The 18146-nt window shown below is 34.0% G+C and overlaps 2 protein-coding genes across 3 annotated transcripts in view; one reads left to right on the top strand and one right to left on the bottom strand.

The window, feature by feature from the left end:
- cu (NADP/NADPH phosphatase nocturnin) overlaps window positions 1-7359 on the bottom strand; it is a 110716-nt gene extending 103357 nt beyond the window's left edge. For both annotated transcript variants that reach the window (XM_090402708.1, XM_090402709.1), the window contains exon 1: window positions 7051-7359. The gene's annotated coding sequence lies outside the window, so the exon portion shown is untranslated. The remainder of the gene's footprint in view (window positions 1-7050) is intronic.
- A 190-nt stretch (window positions 7360-7549) lies between these two features.
- The window catches only part of Sgt1 (suppressor of G2 allele of skp1), a 153546-nt gene continuing 142949 nt past the window's right edge, over window positions 7550-18146 (top strand). Inside the window, exon 1 of the mRNA XM_090402953.1 lies at window positions 7550-7644. Within this exon, the coding sequence (XP_090259079.1) occupies window positions 7616-7644 (29 nt within the window). The 5' untranslated portion in view covers window positions 7550-7615. The remainder of the gene's footprint in view (window positions 7645-18146) is intronic.

The following is an 18146-nucleotide window of genomic DNA, read 5'->3' as shown; positions in this document are numbered from 1 at the left end:
AATGGAAAAATCAGTCCTCAGAAGTGATGTCACGGTACACCATTTCCAATCTGATGAATACGTTTGGGTACACAGGATGCTGGAGAATGATTTGTGTGTTTATCCCAACGATGAAGTTTGGACGTGGTAATGTGGGTTTCTTCTCGTGGCATGGAATGGATGTAGAGCATATATAACTGTCCAGAATAACTGCGTATGACCGACCTAACAGTCACAGCTCCATGTACTACGACCAGGGCAAGCCCTTACATCCACCAATAATGCTTCATATCGCAAAATTTATAAAGAAATCCTCGTTATTAGTGGATCTTGAAAATACTTTCAAAAAAGGAGCGAAGACAAATTCACCTTTCTACCAGAAATTAGTAAAAAGTCCTCAAAGGTACACTGAACTAGTTATCACGGCCTGTATTAGGACAATGCACTATTAAAATTTATCAGTAAAGGTTTTCTGGAAATGTCTGTCCCATGCCTTTTGCTAAGGCAGAGATTTCTCCTATGTATTCAGCTCGTTTCTTTCCAACAGCTGTTTATCACGTATATATGTGTGTTCTTCTTCCATGTTCCCATGGCAACAATAGGTTCGACGTCTGTTCACCAGGTGGCAGAATTGTTAACGTTAGCTTCCGATGTGCAGTTATCGGATATGACGTTTTTTAAGGTTACCATAGCAACAACGGGCGCTATTGCAGTGCGAAGATCAAACGTAAAAAATAGCAGTTTTAAATGCAACGTAAATGTATACGTTAACTCTCTGAACTCAGATCCTAAAGGCTCAATACTAGTTTAATTGATTCATTAAACTTCTACTCTTTTTTTTTTTTTTTTTACATCTGTAAAATCTCTTATTATAGAAATTACTATCATCATTATTCTCGTCACATCCACAAGGAACTCACCAGATATTCTGATTTCAACAAATGAATATTTTATGCACCCAATTATGAAATGTCCAAATGGATATCGAAAGAACGATTATGTGCTGGTAATAGACCAAATTTTCTTCCAAATTGGTTTATTATTTGTCAGATCTCTGATTTGATCAAGTTTACACTTCAGTCTTTCAAAACCTCCCAACGGCATTAAACCACCTTTACTTCAATATTTCTCTCTCTCTCTCTCTCTCTCTCTCTCTTTTAAATTCAAACCCTTGTTTTTACTGATCTTTCATCTCCTATTCTGCTTAAATAAACCGGATTAGTGAAATACTTTTCTAATAATCAAAAATGTGTACGCACAGTTCATACTATCATTAATTAGTTCTCATTACACCTTCCTAAATCCATGTATTAATAACGTCAGGTACTTTTCTGATGTATGCATTTTTAGTACGGTTCTGCAACTGCTGAATCTGCTAACTCTCCTAATTTTCTTAAATGTTTGTGTTTTCCAGTCTTTTATCAATAATAAGTAATAATAGTAAAAATAAATAAAAACAGTTGACCCTTGGGCAAACTTTTCAAGTATGACAGCATAAATCTTTCCTGTATCACTCAGAGAATTTCTCTATAATTATCATTTATTTTTATTTTTATTTTTTTAAATAAATTGCCACAATCAAGGCTTTTCGGTAATCAACTGGAATTCAACCTTCTTACAAGTCTTCTGAACTGTGCAGTGTAGCCACTACAAAACTTTTATTTCACCTTATTTCAATTCTGATCGAATATCATCTAATCCTTATAATATTTCAGATTTCTGAAGGTTTTTTCCCAACCTGAAGTACTGGAATTTATTTCTAATTATTTTTTAAGACATCTGTCCCTTGCTACATCATTTAATAATTTTTCCAAGTAATTGGAACACTGCTCTCGTTGGCAGAATGAAAAATATCTTCTCTGCCCAGCAAATGGTTGCAAGTTCGAATCCTATGGTATCATGGATGTTCGTGAAAGGCTTTATGTGAAAGACGATTTTCATTGCCTAGTGTGAGACCACTGGGCAATGAAAATAATATAGATATTATTTATCGTCTATATTCTTTCCAAAATCATTTCCCGAATTTTGTTTTTCTACTTTTACACATACCTTAGCTTTCATACATTTTTCTCTAATATTCTGTAAGAACACATGCTGAGTTACCTACCTTTCTATCTTCACAGAAAAATTTCAGCATATGATTCCGCGGTAGAGTCAATCTTCTTTCTTTTTTTCTATCGGTTTTGCTATTCATTATCTAAGATTTAATTCTTGCATTCAAAATCTTTCATTTCTTTTTTCTAATAAATGTGTATATCTGAATCTGCAGGATGCACATTCGTTTTTATAGCACTTAGCTCAACTGTTACTTTCTATTTCAAATTCACTGTATGTTCTTATATCGTGAGGAAATTATTTAACGTATACTGTTATTGGCATCGCCAAATCCTGGCGCAAAACCATCACTGATAGACTGACTGTCGTCGATAGAATTATGAACAAATCGAGCGGCCACTCTTTCAGAGGTCACAGAGGAGTTGTCAACTGCGCAGGAGGAAACTAGCGACCATCAGAAAGATGTGATGACTATCATGGTCTAGGCACACAAAAAAGTTTTCCAAACATTTTAATACAGTGCCAAAGGATAGTGTGGAGTGACAGCAAATTACAAATGGAAACCTCAATAAACTTTCATCTTGGGAAAAGTAAGAAAAAAACTAGGGAGAAGAGAAAACATCGGAGAATCATATCTAGTCAGAAATTATATTATTTCGTCAGAATTTTAATGCATGAATAAATTTAATGAATAATTTGACTTGAATAGTTATGAAAAGCTCTGATATATACAGATAGAAAAAGTACATAAATTACCAATACAAAACTGTATTATTATTGTTATGAAATTGACTCCATTGCTTTACTTAATGCAAAATAGATCAAAGCGTAAGTGACAAAAATACAAGATAGTAAAAGACTTTGTCGGGTAAACAAATAACACGTTCTTTCTCTCTCTCTCTCTATATATATATATATATTCATTATAATTAGAATTTTGATAATTTATATTAATCAGATTATCTAAAAAAAATTTACTCGTTGAAATAAATTGTTTAACAACGAATAAGTCAAGGTCGCAACAATATGTAATTGCCAAAAGCGATGTGTTATTAATACCATTCAAATGAATGAACTAATTCAAATGAACCAAGAGCTATTAAAATACACGCGCACACACACACACACACACACACACACACGTGTGTATGTGTGTGTGTGTTGCTATTATTATATCATTTTTAAAAAGTTTTCCGAAACAGTCCGATATTACAATTTTAAAAATTAGGGATATTATAATTATTATTTCTTCAATTTTTTTTTTTTTCAAATAAACAAAAATAAAAAATTGCAGCGGGGGGGGGAGTTTTATGACCAAAGTCTTGAACCTAAAACGGTTAAAAATGCATAGTGGATGACAGGCTGTCAATATATATAATATATCACAGTTGCAAGCACTTTTTATTACTTACATACACTACAGTTCGAAGTTATTCGGAGTTAAATTTTTGATTGCTAATAGTTCGCTACCATAAATTGTTGTAACAAATCGACAACTAATTTTATCACTGTAAATGATCTGACGAAACCAAATTTAAAAAGACTGACAAATTTTAATAGTGATCCTAAATACCAAATTTCATGAAATTCCGTCAGGCTAGTGCGAAATTATGATTATTATTATTATGAGTTTGAATCACTTTACCAAATTCTATGAATGAAATGCACCAAATGAAACCAAAATTGAAATATAAAGACATATAAACAGTATTCTATCTTAAATCCAAAATTATATTGAATTCAATCTGGTGTACATTTTCTGCAATATATAATTCTGATAGGCATTGCTATTAGAAATGAGCATAGCAAATACTAAATATTAAATATGAATAAAATCAGCTCAGCGATAGTGTGCTGGAATAACTTGAACAAGGACGGACGGAAAATACGACTCTTATAGATGACTGTGCATTTTGAAAAATGCACTTAGAACCTTTCTAGAAACTTTTTGAGGCATCGTTGCTGTTTTATGTGCGTGTAGGGCAGGTCCATTTGAAACAATACTCATAGTATTCCGTTTTTATTTAGCAATGTAGAATAAAATTTTATACTGATATATCAGTATATGTCATCCTCTAATTTTTATTCGTCTATTATTGATTCTATATATCTTTAATAGACAAATAAACATTAAGAGATGTTTTCAACTATTCAACGTCTTCCTAGAGACCAGTCAGTATGAATTACATCACTCAAGATCTACAGCGCAGCGCATATCCTCGCTTGTTTCACGCCTTTAACAAGTCATAGAAAGGTTTCGAGAAAAGGAAAAAAAAAAAAACACTGCTATATTGCTTGCCATTCCAAGGCATTTAATAAAGTTTAACATAGAGGACTGCTCGGCCAATTGCCAACTGTCTGTTTTCCACCTTTTAGTAACTGGATAGCTAGTTTTTCTACCTGGTCATTCACTGTATGTAATGTGGAGAGTGTTTTCTCTCTTCAGATTTCTCAACCAATGCAGGTGTTCAGAACTCTGTTATATCACATACCCTCTTTCTCCTATATAACTGACTTCAAACCTATCCATATAATTGTGCTGACAACATGCTACTTTCTGCCAACTCATTTGACAAACCTTGTAATACTTAAACATCCCAAGCTTCAAGATCTGTAACCAGTGTCCTAAACACTTACTTCCATGTCATCATTCAACGGGGTGATGATGACATAGCCATGTTCAATGCTAACAAAATATGGTGCTGTCTTTTTCTAGGGGAAAAAAAACTTTGTTAACCAAGTTCCTAGACAAGACGATTTCTATTATTGGGTACATATTTACTTCTAACCTTTCCTGCCACAAATACATCATATGTGTAGCTTTTGTTGCCTTCAAAAAAACTTGACATTCTTTTGCACCTATTCACCTACTAATGCCAAGTCTATCCAACCTCAGAATACTGGTTTCACGGTTGCATGGTGTACCAAAATCCACTCTAAAATTATTGATGATGTCCAAAAGAGCTCAGTTCGGCTAATCGAAATCCAGTTTAAAAATTCACTTCAGCCACTGTCTTACAGGGCAATATGCTTCAGCTCTATTTCTTTTCTGGAGGTCCTTGGACATTGTTCCAAAGAGTCACCATCGTTACTCCAACACACACACACACTTCTGCTAAGCCTCTCACAACACCCAAACATCAGCTGTGCAACGGCCATTTACAGTTTAAATGCTCATTCCTTCCACCTCTGTTTTCTAAAAATGCCTTACCCATGAAGTATTCTCTCACGTACTACAACCTCTAGCTGTTGAAAAAGAACCTTGTAAGATTCTTTCTCCCCAAACACGGCGCCAATTTACTTAAGGTTCTGTAAACCCTTCTGTGAAGGTTTGATGTGAAAAAACAGCTATCTATACCTCATTTGTTGAAATTGAATATAAACTTATTATGTGGTAACTAACTTTTCCCTTATCTAACTTTAGCCCACCTATGATTCAAATGCAGAATAAATTTACAATCATTCATGAGTTGGATTTTAATTAATTGTCAAATGCTTTTGAAAATTCTACAAAGGTTGTGGTGTATGAATTCTTTCATCAATCACTCTTCTTACTTTACTATAGAATTGGACCAGATTACTAAATGATGGGTGTTCTTTAACAAATGCATCTGATTTTTATAAATAATCTTACATTTTCCAAATGTTGCACAGTGGCCTCCACCAACTTCTTCAAAATATAAGCAGCACTAAAGAAATTCAAGCTGATGTGTAGTTTGATACTTATTTTTTTACCATCAATCTACAATAGCACTCTTTTACCCTCTTTTTACAGAGACGATTCCAGGTGAAAGCTTTTAGTGAACAACCAAGTCCATCAGTCAATTCCTCAGCGCATTCTGTCAAAACACATGATGAAACTAATTCAGCCGTATTTCTCTGTTAGATATTTATGTAAAAACAGTTTCAAACACCCATCGGTATTACTATTTTTCTAAATCCATTTTCTCGCTTTCCAAAACAGTTTAGAGTCAGGGGCCACAAGATGGCGGAATTATCTTGCTGTACCTAGATGCCTACAAAAGCATTGATAGCCTTAGAACAGTTATCAGTGACAGTTAAGAGTTGAGAGACTGCACACCAATCTTCAGAAAGTTGGTTAGCGCTAAAGCAGCCTCGCCTACACCTTTTGGGGGAATAAAAGGAGTGAGAGGATTATTTTTTTCAAGAAAACTACAATTATACTCAAAGTGAAATTTTGTTAGAGGTTGCATTATGGTCCCAAGTACTTTCAAGTGAGGTCTAGGGCTATTACTTGTGATGAATGATGTCCTGAATCTCATGGCCTATCATCATCACATGATTATGCTACAGGTCCATAAAAAGTGCTTTAAGGACATTAAAGTGGGAAAGTTTACTTGATCTGCTCTCTCAGTTTCATCATACACATTTTCGTCGTTCACCAGAAACTCACATCGATTTTTTCTGTGATGAACTAATTAGTGTTTTGGGTAAGTGGTACAACAAGATATTACGTGCCAAAACTTTATTGAGTATACTCTACAGCTGCAGTGATTAACAGGTGGTCATGAACGCATTTAAATTTTGAGGTTTTCAAACCATATATAAAAATTTTAAGAAGTCACATTAAAATGTTATTAATATTAAGTAGTATAACGTATCAAGAAATACATAAATGAGTAACGCAACGCTATTCAGCAGTGCTTGTAGAAGAAATGGAATTTCTACAATTTCTCAATAGGTTCATCTTGATGTAGTTCTACGTTTAGAGTAAATCGTAATTAAAATGAATAAGAGATATTTGACAACACCACAAAGGATTCATTTAACTTCTAGATATATTTTAAAATATTCATTTTCTGCGGCTTCTTTAATGCTTGAGCATTGGCATATTCAAGTTCTCTGTCGCAACTTTTTTTGGTTCATTATAGATAAAAAAAAAAAAAAGAATTTTTTTTTCCGATTTATTTGCATCTGTTCCAACAACACACTATATTTTATCTACATATTTCGATACACATAAGAAAGTAAATGTAATAACTTTCTTTTGCTTACCTTAGGCATAGGCTATCCGACTAAGTTCGAGATTTTATCGTAAAACATGCAGCTAGACTTTCAATAGGTTACACGCAAATACCTTTTGCTGTATGTGAAGTTCCTGTTATATAACATTTTTGTGTTTTGCATTTCAACATCATAACGATAACATGTGCACATTTGCAAATAATAGTAACTATAATGCCCAGTGATATGAAGAACTTGGCAATATGTGATTTAAAAACTATCCGTTATGTTTTTTATTTACGATCTTTATATTCTTTTATTTTTAATATGTTGATATAACACTATCAGCGAACCAAACAAATCAGCTCTCTTCAGTTAATACCGGTTCGGAAATATGTATAATAGATATCCAAGGAAATATTAAGTACACTGTGCCATGCGAATTAATTAGTGAAATTTTCACATTCTGTTATTTTTGTAATATTATACAAAATATAAATTTTAAATATTACGTACATAATATTACTAAAGCATTGGGTTTGAGATATATATATGCAGTGATATAAACTGCAGAATAATACGAAAGTATAGTTTGAGCGAAATATCTGGTAACAATATGGCTGATACAGCTGCAGATTTGTTCGCGTAAGTTAAATAAAATTTTGATATTACGTTAATTTTAACAGACATGGGTTTAAAATAAAGGAAATCTGTTTTGAAGCATCCTGAAATCTTAGGAACCCAAGCTTGGTATTCTAACACCTGAGAGTTAAATGAATTATATGCATTCTTTCCCTGTCATTCTGTCTGCTCTTCATTTCAATTAAAGAATAACAATGATAGGTGAAGAATCCAATGAACCGAACTCTCTTACAAATGCCAATAACTTCTTTAACAATCGTAAAATCAGACGGGTCTCCCTAAGGGATGTTTGTAAATTTAAATTTCCAGTGATGACAAAGCTACAAGCAATTTTTTTTCTGGAAATGAGATTTTTTTTTTAACAAAAATCGTAATGTTAGAGAAAATATTAATTTGAAGTGCGGGATCACCCCATTCACCGTTTTCTCAGCTCGGAGCCTGAACAGCCAATTCCTTTGTGTGTTAAAGGAAGTTCGTGTGGACCGAAAGTTTATTTCTCTCCCTTTTATAATAAGGTATATTTTTGCGTTACCCTACTACAAATTGTTAGCTAAATTAGTGAAATCGAGGATCTATGATGTTTAGCATAGAGGAATGGTGACTGGTGTTACCAAGTTCCAAATGAAGATGCAGTGTTATAGAAAAATAAAGTTGAAAGTCTTTGACCACTGTTTTAGTTGGTATGTTAATAATATAAAGTATAGTTTAAAGAGCTTTGATGAGTGACTTTTTTGCACTCAATACAAAGTTGAGCAGAGTAGTGAAGAGACTATATCAACTTCATTCTCTTCAAGAAAGGGAGCACCTTGATTGATTAAAACAGCTCATACATTTTAGTTAGCAAGTATCATTTGCATTAATAACAGGACTGCAGTATGCGTTTAAATGAGCATAAATTATGGGCAGATGAATGAACATATTGGTGAGAGATGGAATGGTATTTTTCAGTTGGTGTATACTGCAACAGTTATGAGGCACTACATTTAAGGGTGATATTGCACAGATTAAGAGACATATATTCATAAGGTTGTAAAGACAGTAGAGGATTACATCAGTAACAGAGAAAACATGACAGATAGCATTCTTGAAGAAATTGTTTTATTGCACTTGTTTAATCACACAATTCCTGTAATACTACTCCTTTAGCATCTTCAATGAAGAAGCACTTGCCATGGGAAATCTGTTGATACTCACTACATACTACCATAAGAAAAACAGATGCTAACTACTCGTCTCCAAAGTTTAGAATTCAAACATTATATAAAAGGTCCAGCAACCTCAGATTAAAATCATATCAGAAATTTAGAATATTAAAAATACTATAGATAGCAACCTCTCTCTTGTGTAATCACTATTAACTAAATTAGCATGGTTACATGGTATACACATTAAAAGCAAATTCTTGTTAGAATTACCATTTGAACTTTTTATTTAAAAAAAAAAAACTTTTGTTTTATGTGTCCATTTATTATTTTATTTTTACATTCGAAACATGCATTCTGAGTTCTGCACATATCAGGATTGCATTTGATTAATAAGTGGCAAAGATATTCAATGTTTCAAATTTTTTGAATGTCTTTCAAGTTAATATATCTTATTTGGTTCAGAGTTAGTTATTTTATCAGTGCTTGAGACATTTGGAGTGTTCTTAAATGTGAAGAGGGCTTGTTGGCTAAAAACTTATAGATAGCATTTGTAAATTTGACAACTATGATGTTTTAATAAGCACTTATTTTTATTTTTAATGTAAATCTTGCCTATTGAAGGTTATATAAACCTGTAGTACATTAGTATTAGCACCACCAGGTTCATCTAAGGTTAGATAATCTGGAAACCCTACTTTAACATGGAATATTATTTCAAGCTTCCGATAAGCAGGGTGGTGATCTCATGCCAGGCAATGAAATTCACATACCACCTAAAGACATTTATGAATAACCATGCCCACAGTGAAATATGAACTTGCAGCCTTCTGATTGGATAATAAAAACATTATCTACTTGGCCAACCAGACCTGCAAAAGCACTATAAAAAAGAAAATGCCTTTTTTACACTAGATGCCATTTGATGTTATTAAGTTTCACCTAACTGACAATTCTGAAAAAAATGATTTGCATTTTTTGAATCCTTGCAAGTTTGATATAGCAAGCCATTATTAGAAACAATTTCAGAAAACCTTTGTTATAGCTTGTGATTTTTCATTTTTGGTTCTTTAAACATTATTTTCATGTTGTATGATGAGTCAACAAAATGGATTGCAAGTGGAAAGGCAAGTGCTGCTTCAATGAAAACATTCAAGAAATATAATAGGTGCTATGTGGGTTAAGGGCCTATCACATCTGATATCCTTCTTTTGTGCAAACTCGGAGAAACCAATGGATTGAAACAGCAGTTTCAGGAGAATTATTTTTAACTAAAATAAAGAGCCAAAGGCATCATTTCAGCAATGCAAAATTATATAAATTAAGTGGATATTAAATCCAACATCATTTCAAAGCCGAACACAGAAGCTATAAAAGTTTCGTGAGAAAATTGACCAGAGCTTGCAGGAATACACCACCTCCATACTATGAGTTACCTTAGCTGAACCTAATAGGAAAAGCACGAATGCTAAAAGCGCCAGTATGTTGTATTCAGCTTTGAAATGATGTTGGATTTAATATCCACTTAATTTATATAATTTTGCATTGCCGAAATGAAGCCTTTGGCCCTTTATTTTAGTAAATACTTTACGCACCAACTGAGAGTTCACTTACAGAAAATGCACCTCTCCGACACTTCAAGTTCCCTAGTACTGAGAATTTTTGCTCTTAGGTTTCTGCCTAGTCTTTTGAAGAAAACCAGTGAGTTTGAAACAGCTGTCAGACTAGTGAAACCTATCAAAATTACCAATAGAAGGCAGTATACAGGCGCTTTTAGTGTTCGTGCTTTTCCTGTTAGGTTCGGCTAGGGCAACTCGTAGTATGGCAGCAGTGTATTCCCGCAAGCTCTCTGGTCAATTTTCATTTTCGCACAAAACTTTTATAATTTCTGTATTCAGCTTTGAAATGATGTTGGATTTAATATCCACTTAATTTATAGAATTATTTTTATTTATTTAATACTGAAAAAGAGAGCCAAAAGGTTTCACTTTGGCGATGCAAAAATTATTCAAATTAAGTGGATATTGAATCCAACATTATTTCAAAGCCGAATAGAGAAACTACAAGAGTTTCATGCCGAATTTAGAAGCTATGAAAGTTTCGGCAGATCCAAGCGTTGGAATAGTTTCTCTATTCGGCTTTGAAATAATGTTGGATTCAATATCCACTTCATTTGAATAATTTATTTAATAATTATTTATTTATTTTGTGGTTTCCACCCACAGAAAGTTAGTAAACTTAGTATGTTTTGTACCATGGGTGGACTAAGGAGTTTTTTTTTTTATCGATTATATATATTTGTAAATTTATTTATTTTTATATTAATTAAATTAAAATATTATTAGACAGTATAATTGTGTGCTATATATGGCTGTCCAATAGCATCTTAGTATTAGACTTGTACTCCAAACCAGCCATCTCTGTTTGTTATCATGCTGATGAAGAGCTAGCAACTGGGCTGTATAGTTCATTATCAGTGTGATCAGTTGTAGAAATGATGGAATAAAAGTTGAATATTAAGTTGCTTGTGTGGAATGACCAGATGCCATGTGATTTACTGCATCATTGTTATTACTGATTTAGAGCATTGTTGGATTCCAAAGACTCTTGCTAATGGATCCTTAACCTATTCAGCAATCATACATCTTGCTTTTTTTTTTTTTTGTCACTAAAAACGCACATCACTTCCTTAAGCAACCCATTTTAATCATTCACGTGTGAGTAAAACTTAGATGAAATCATGCTGCTGAAAATTTTTGATTTTTCAGAGATGACCCTTTGTTCCATTTCACATGCTCATTCATTCCATCTTTCCTACATGTTATACTATGAAATTCCCTTACTAACTTTATTTGTAAAGTGATTGGATATGTGTTTGTCATTGCTGGCTTGGATAGCCAAATGGTTAATGTACCAATCTCAAGTTAACTGAGTTTGAATCCTGCTATTGGCATGAATATTTGTGAAGGTCTAAAGACATAAAGGTGGGAGACAAATATCATCACCTGGTGTGAGACCACCATGCCATTTATTAGAGTTAAGTGGCATGAAAAAAAAAGTTACGTTTAGTTTCTAGAGTGAGATTTCTAGACCATCTAAAATAGATAAATAAAACTTCCTTGTTTGCTCACAGTTATAGTATAACAATAAGTTTTATAGCCTTAATGGATGAGTGACATAAAAACAAACAAACAAACAAAAAAAAATCTCATTTAGATGTCAAAATTTTAAGCTCACACATCCCCTTAATCCGTTCTCATGATCAACATTCCATAGGCCATGCATGGTATCTTGGTTATATACATTGCGCTTTTTTTTTGAGATGGTAGCAGTGGTACTGTGCATTGACACCTTTATTAACAGTGACACACTGATGTGGAATAATTTTAATTTTCAATTTTTCCTGCTAGCCATGAATGCATACTGGCACCTATTGTTTTACAAAACATTAGGTGCCTGTGTGTGTGTACACACACAGGTGCAGGTATTGTGCAAAAAGGTATTATACTTCCTTCCCTTCAATACACATGCTATGAAATATGCTGTTTGAATGTATGCACATTAATAGAAGAGCATGTGTAGAGTTTATACCATTACGTTTAGCTGTAGCAATGGTGTTAATACTGGAGGAAAACTTTCATTTTGAGCTTTATTTTCATTCATACAAAGTTAGTAGAGCAAATGGTGCAAGCCTACGACACGTTTGTGAGCAGTTTGTTTGGCACTTCCGTAAGCATGCCTTAATCAAGAGATTCCAATGTACCGGGAGTGTTCTGCTAATGCAAAGGGCATTCAGGGAAACCACGAACTGTTAACACAAATGAGAATCATGGGTGTGCTGGAGCAAGTGTTAGTCTCTGAAATGCAGTCAGTGGGATACTGAGGCGGTCACTACAGAGAATCCTTAAGGAGCTGGGTACCTTTTCATACATCATGCAGGCAGGTCAGTGTTTAACAGCAATGGATTGTGCTTCACAGCAGGAATACTGTGCACATATGCTGGCCAATGTCTATGAAGATCTGTCCATACTCCATAATGTCTGCTTCTTGGACAAAGTGTATTTCCATCTAAGCAGTTATGTAAACAGATGAGCCTATGGATATTTTGGGACCTGAATTTGTCCAAGAGAAATCTCTTCACAACGAGTAGGTCACCACATGGTGTGCAATTTTCAGCCATGCCATAATTAGGCCATTACTTCATTGAAGAGGGTGGTGTAACCATGATCCTGAATAGCAAACACTACATAGAGAATGTGTTGGTTCCTATCACCCAGGATTTGTATATGATGTGTCATGCAAAAAAAATTCCATTTCATGCACAGGTATTCCAACAGGACAGAGCAACTGGTCATACATCACATGGTTCTAGAGCCTATTTATCAGAACACTTCCCTGGGAGGCTCATTACAAAGTTCACAGAATTCTAATACCCTTCACCATGGCCCCCACAAGGATAGGGCTGACAGGACTCTAGCCTGGGGCCCCATCTTGTTAGGTCAGCCAGTTAAGTGAGACTAACAAAAGACAAAAAGAAACTTTATAAAATAAGAATGAATATGTGCTGAGAGGGACTACTAGATTTTGCAATCGTTTCCAAGCCATCATCCATCTTTTCAGACTTATGGTTACGCTTCTGCCCCGATGTTACCAGCACACTACCCTACCGGTGTGTATGCTATGGATGCTGAGAGAATTTTATTTTATTCATAAAAGAGAAAGCTTTATTTGATAGTTTTAATTGGCTAAGTTGATCTCAAGAAACTGAAAATTTTCTACAAAATTCTTTATTCTAGAAGAATTTGTCTTATTTGAATTAAAATTTTGCTTAGTAAGTAAAAGAAAATATAAAGCTTTTTTAGTTATGATTTTTTTGTATGAAACAAACTTAATTTTTTTTTTTCCAGATCATACAAATTTGAGATATTAAAAATATTTAAATAAATTGCTCTCAAGCAAGCAAAGACGTTCTAGTTAAAATAAATAAAATCCCGATGTCTGATTCAAAGTACAAACATAAGTCCGGAGCTCAGAAGAGGAAACTTAAATCAGAGAGAGAGAGAATAGAAATCATCACAAGGTTGTCAATTCATAACCAAATTTTTGAAATCTGAAAATGAAAAGGACATAGCTCCCAGTACTGATCATAGTGAAGGTAGTGATAATGTTTGTGACATTGAAATCAAAACAGAATATCAGTGTCAAATCGAAACTCATAAAGCAGTCGAAAGTCAAGCGACTGTTACATGTGAACCTCTTGCAACAGAAGAAAAGGCCGCAAGTGAAAAACCTGTAGTAGGAATGACTGTGGAAGAATATGATACAGTTGACACTTCAGTTGCAGCCCCTGTTGAAAAATCTGATATAAAATATGATGACCCTATTATTTGGCTTAAAGTAATCTCAAACACTATGCAGCAAGAGACAGCACGAACTGTCAGCTTTGAAGAATTCCAAAAGATTTATAAGGAATTGCCAAGAGATCTTAATGGTATGAAATTTCAAGATTTTTTGCTCTAAACGAAAGATGAACAAGAGAACATTTTCCAAGAGAATGGTTAACATTGTGTGTGTGTGTATCGAAAGAAAATGTTTATTGTCTACCATGTCGTATTTTTTGCAACTCTAATAACAAAAACTTAAGCAGTTTAGCCCAAGAAGGATTTTTGCCTAGAAATAAGCATTGGAAAAAGTTGTGTGGTATGTTTCCTCTTCACAAAAATAGTGCCGAACACAGAAAACAATATCTGGCTTGGAAATCCCTTTTGCAGTCATTGAAAGGACATGGAATCGATAAAGACTTACAACTACAAATTCAACATGAAACAAATAAGTGGTGAGCACTTCTGCAATGGATTGTAGATGTAACATTATTTTTATCATCCAGAGGTTTAGCATTTCAAAGAGAAAACACGAAGATTGGAGATGTTCATAATGGGAATTTCTTAGGTATATTAGATATAGCCAAGATCGACTTAATCCCCTAGCAATTTTGTTCATCAAAAATGATTTGGCTAAGCTTTTATGTTATCATTTAAACTAATTGATCCTAAACCCTGTAGAGCAATGTGTTGTCCTTAACTTGAGCGAAAGGTAGGGGGCCTGCTTCAGGATGTGGGGAGGGGGCCTGCCCTTCACATTTTCCTGATCTCGCATCACTTGATGCCTTCGTTTGGGGTATGTTGAAGGACTGGGTATTCCACTATGACTTGCCTTCAAATCTTGAAGAACTAAGGGATAAAATTACATGATATGTCCAGCAGATGTCCCAACCCTTCTTCTCCAAGAAGACCGAAAAATCTGTACATGTGCTACGAAACCTGTCTTGAAAGACAAGGTGCCCATTTCAAGCATGTAATCTACCATCGATAATGCTTTTTTCCCCCAAGATTCCACTGATAGTTGTGGATGTATACATATCATGTGTAAACATATGTTTCTTTGTTAATAAACCCCATTTACTCCATAACATATCATTAGTTATTCAGTACTTTTTTTTTTTTTTTTGTGCCATACTGTACACACTGGCTGTGTATGTAGACACGCACATCTGGTCAGAATGTCTTCATCTCTTCTAAAGCATGAAATAACTGAACATGGATATTTCTATGGTTTAGCAAATCTTCATTTAATTTCTGGTATTGAGACCACATTTCTAAACATAAAACAAGTTTATTAAAAAACAGTATAACCCAATCAGTTTTGTATGTCGAATTTGCATCATCCGGAGTGCAAACCTTGTATAAAAGACTGGAAAAAATTAATTACACATAACAATGTTATCCGAACTTCAAAACTAGTACATACAAAACGGAGGAAGGGGGGGGGGAAATTATATCATTTAGCATGTACATGTTGGAACAATGCTAGCATTGTTACAACATGTACATGCTAATTAGATTGTTAGATTTTTGATGAAAACAAACCAAACTTGGTGTACTTTGAGTGCTATTACATATATATTACTGAGGCTTCTTTAAACTTTCTTGTAAAACAATTATGATCAGTATATGGTATTTCTGTTTCTTGCCAAACTACTTGGCAGACTGTGTTTGTTGTGTGGAAAGCTAATTTCGATTTGTGCTGTCTTCTTTTCTTAGTGTCTTGCATGTTCAGACATGCATATCTCTCCAGACTGTCCCATCTGGCCTATATAGCAAATGCCACAAGAGCAGTGGATTTTGTAAACTTCTCCTTTTTTTTTTCTTTCCCCCCATGGGAGGACGTAGAGGTTTTGGGGGATGTAAGAAACTTTGACATCTTATATATTCTTTGTATTCATGAAGCAACTTTGTCGCATTCTTGATGTATGATCCAAGTTACAACATTGCTTCATAAGTACAATGTTAAAGTTGGCTTTTTTGCCAGTGTGTATAAGATGTTGAAGTCTCTTACATTCACCAAAACCTCATCATCATTATCAAATTCCTGCCATGTACCCTCAAGGGGTGTACAGGATATGACAGTACTACATGAAAAAAATTACATCATTACTAACTTCCTATCCGCAATTTTCCTCCAAATCAGTCTGTTACTTGTCAAGACTCCAACATTTTCAGATCTTATATTTCTATTGTCTAAGGCACTTTGTACCGTATCAATCCACCTATATCTTGGTGGTCCATATCCCCTCACACAGTGTAATAAAAACCAAAGTTTAATCTTATACCAAGATTGGTCAGCTTTCATCAAAAATCTAACAACAACAAAACTTGACAGTGACTAGCATTGTTCCAACATATACATAGTAATTAATACAATGGATGTTTTTTGATCACTTTGTATTGTCTGTACTAGTTTTGAAGTTCTGATGACATCTGCTATGTGTAATTAATTTTTTCTAGTCTTATATACAAGTTTTGTATCCCTTGATGATGCAAGTCCAGCAACTTATGAACCTTGTATACTGTCATCTCAGTACCAGAAATAAATGAAGATAACTGAATACTGCTGTTGTACATCTTATCAAGGCTTTATGTAGAGTAAGAATGATTTCTCTCTGTCTGCAAGTTAGTATTTTCAATGTTTTAGTTATTCACTGTGATCACTTCATCACCTCAACAGTATGGATTTTGGGTTTCAATTCTTTCCACTCACTCTTATATCTCTAAGCCTCTTTGACTACTTGTAGTGAATTTCATCAGTGTAATGCTCAGGATGTATATTACATTGATTAAATGCTAAAGATAAATGGGAATTCTTCAGAGAAGCGATATTATGCGACACCTTCATAAAGTCCAATGTCTTGTTGCAGGGGGCTACTCTGCTACTTAATCGCACAACACAATCCTCTATCTGCACTATACCATCCATCTAACACTAATACTATTTGGTCTCTTAATTATGAGTGTTCTCTAGCTGGTTTGCCTGTATATAGGATGAAAATCCTGAGTTTCCAGGAGGGGAAACCCTGTTTACATTTGTATGAGATCAGCTAAATGGCCTTCAATTAAAGGCCACATAAAGATTTCTCTTGTTATGACAAGAACTGAACTCGGATCTTTTTCATTTGAAAGGTGTGTATTGTCCCATCAATCTTCCTACTCTGCTATGGAGGCACAAATGCTTTCAGCTGCTGACAGCTCTATACTAGTTAAACTTATTGCTCTAGAAAAAAAATAAGTCATAATGAATAACAAATTTGATGCATCGGATAAGGAAAAATTGGCTTTTGATAACTGTAGATTTTGACTCTATTATTATATTATTGCATGACACCTTCAGGGTGTCAAAGGACTTGTTGCAGGAGGCCACTGTAAACCATTGCACATACTGCTGCTGCTACTACTACTAATCCTCCAATTACATAAACTTGCCATTTTCATTGCTTAAATCTCCAAATACAAATGCCATAGACTGCCCACAACCAACAATAGTGTTTTTTTTTATCTGTAAATTGCATATGTTCTCATGGCCAATTTGTCTGTATGCGAGATGAAAATCCCAAGTTTCCAGTGAGAAAAAAAACCCTGCTACCTCCATATGAGATCAGCTAACTTAAAATTGAAAAAAGCTCATAAAGATTTCTCTCATCACAATGAGAGGTTCCCATATTAAACTGGTTATTCAAATAGTTATTCATGGAATAACATGGTGAGTCATCAAACTGAAATCCTGATTTAATTTCATGTTTCAGAATTAAAGAAAAGACATTTCATGTATTTATTTATTCAGAAAGATGGATAGCTACAGGTAGAGTACTTTTTCTCATAAATACTGTAATTCAAAATCTCTGTAATAATTAGCTTATAATTAGCATATATACAGTCAATATTTTATATAAAATTTGCTTTATGAAGTGCAAATACTCACTGTAATGAAGTGATTTGGGAAATAGTTTAGGAAATAATTAAGAGTAGATGT

This window comes from Typopeltis vanoorti, chromosome 13 (assembly GCF_054136105.1).
Source record: "Typopeltis vanoorti isolate ZY-2024b chromosome 13, IOZ_Tvanoo_1.0, whole genome shotgun sequence".
NCBI classification, from domain to species: Eukaryota; Metazoa; Arthropoda; class Arachnida; order Uropygi; family Thelyphonidae; genus Typopeltis; species Typopeltis vanoorti.
The sequence above is the reverse complement of the archived record's forward strand: the minus strand, read 5'-3'. Positions and strand labels throughout refer to the sequence as shown.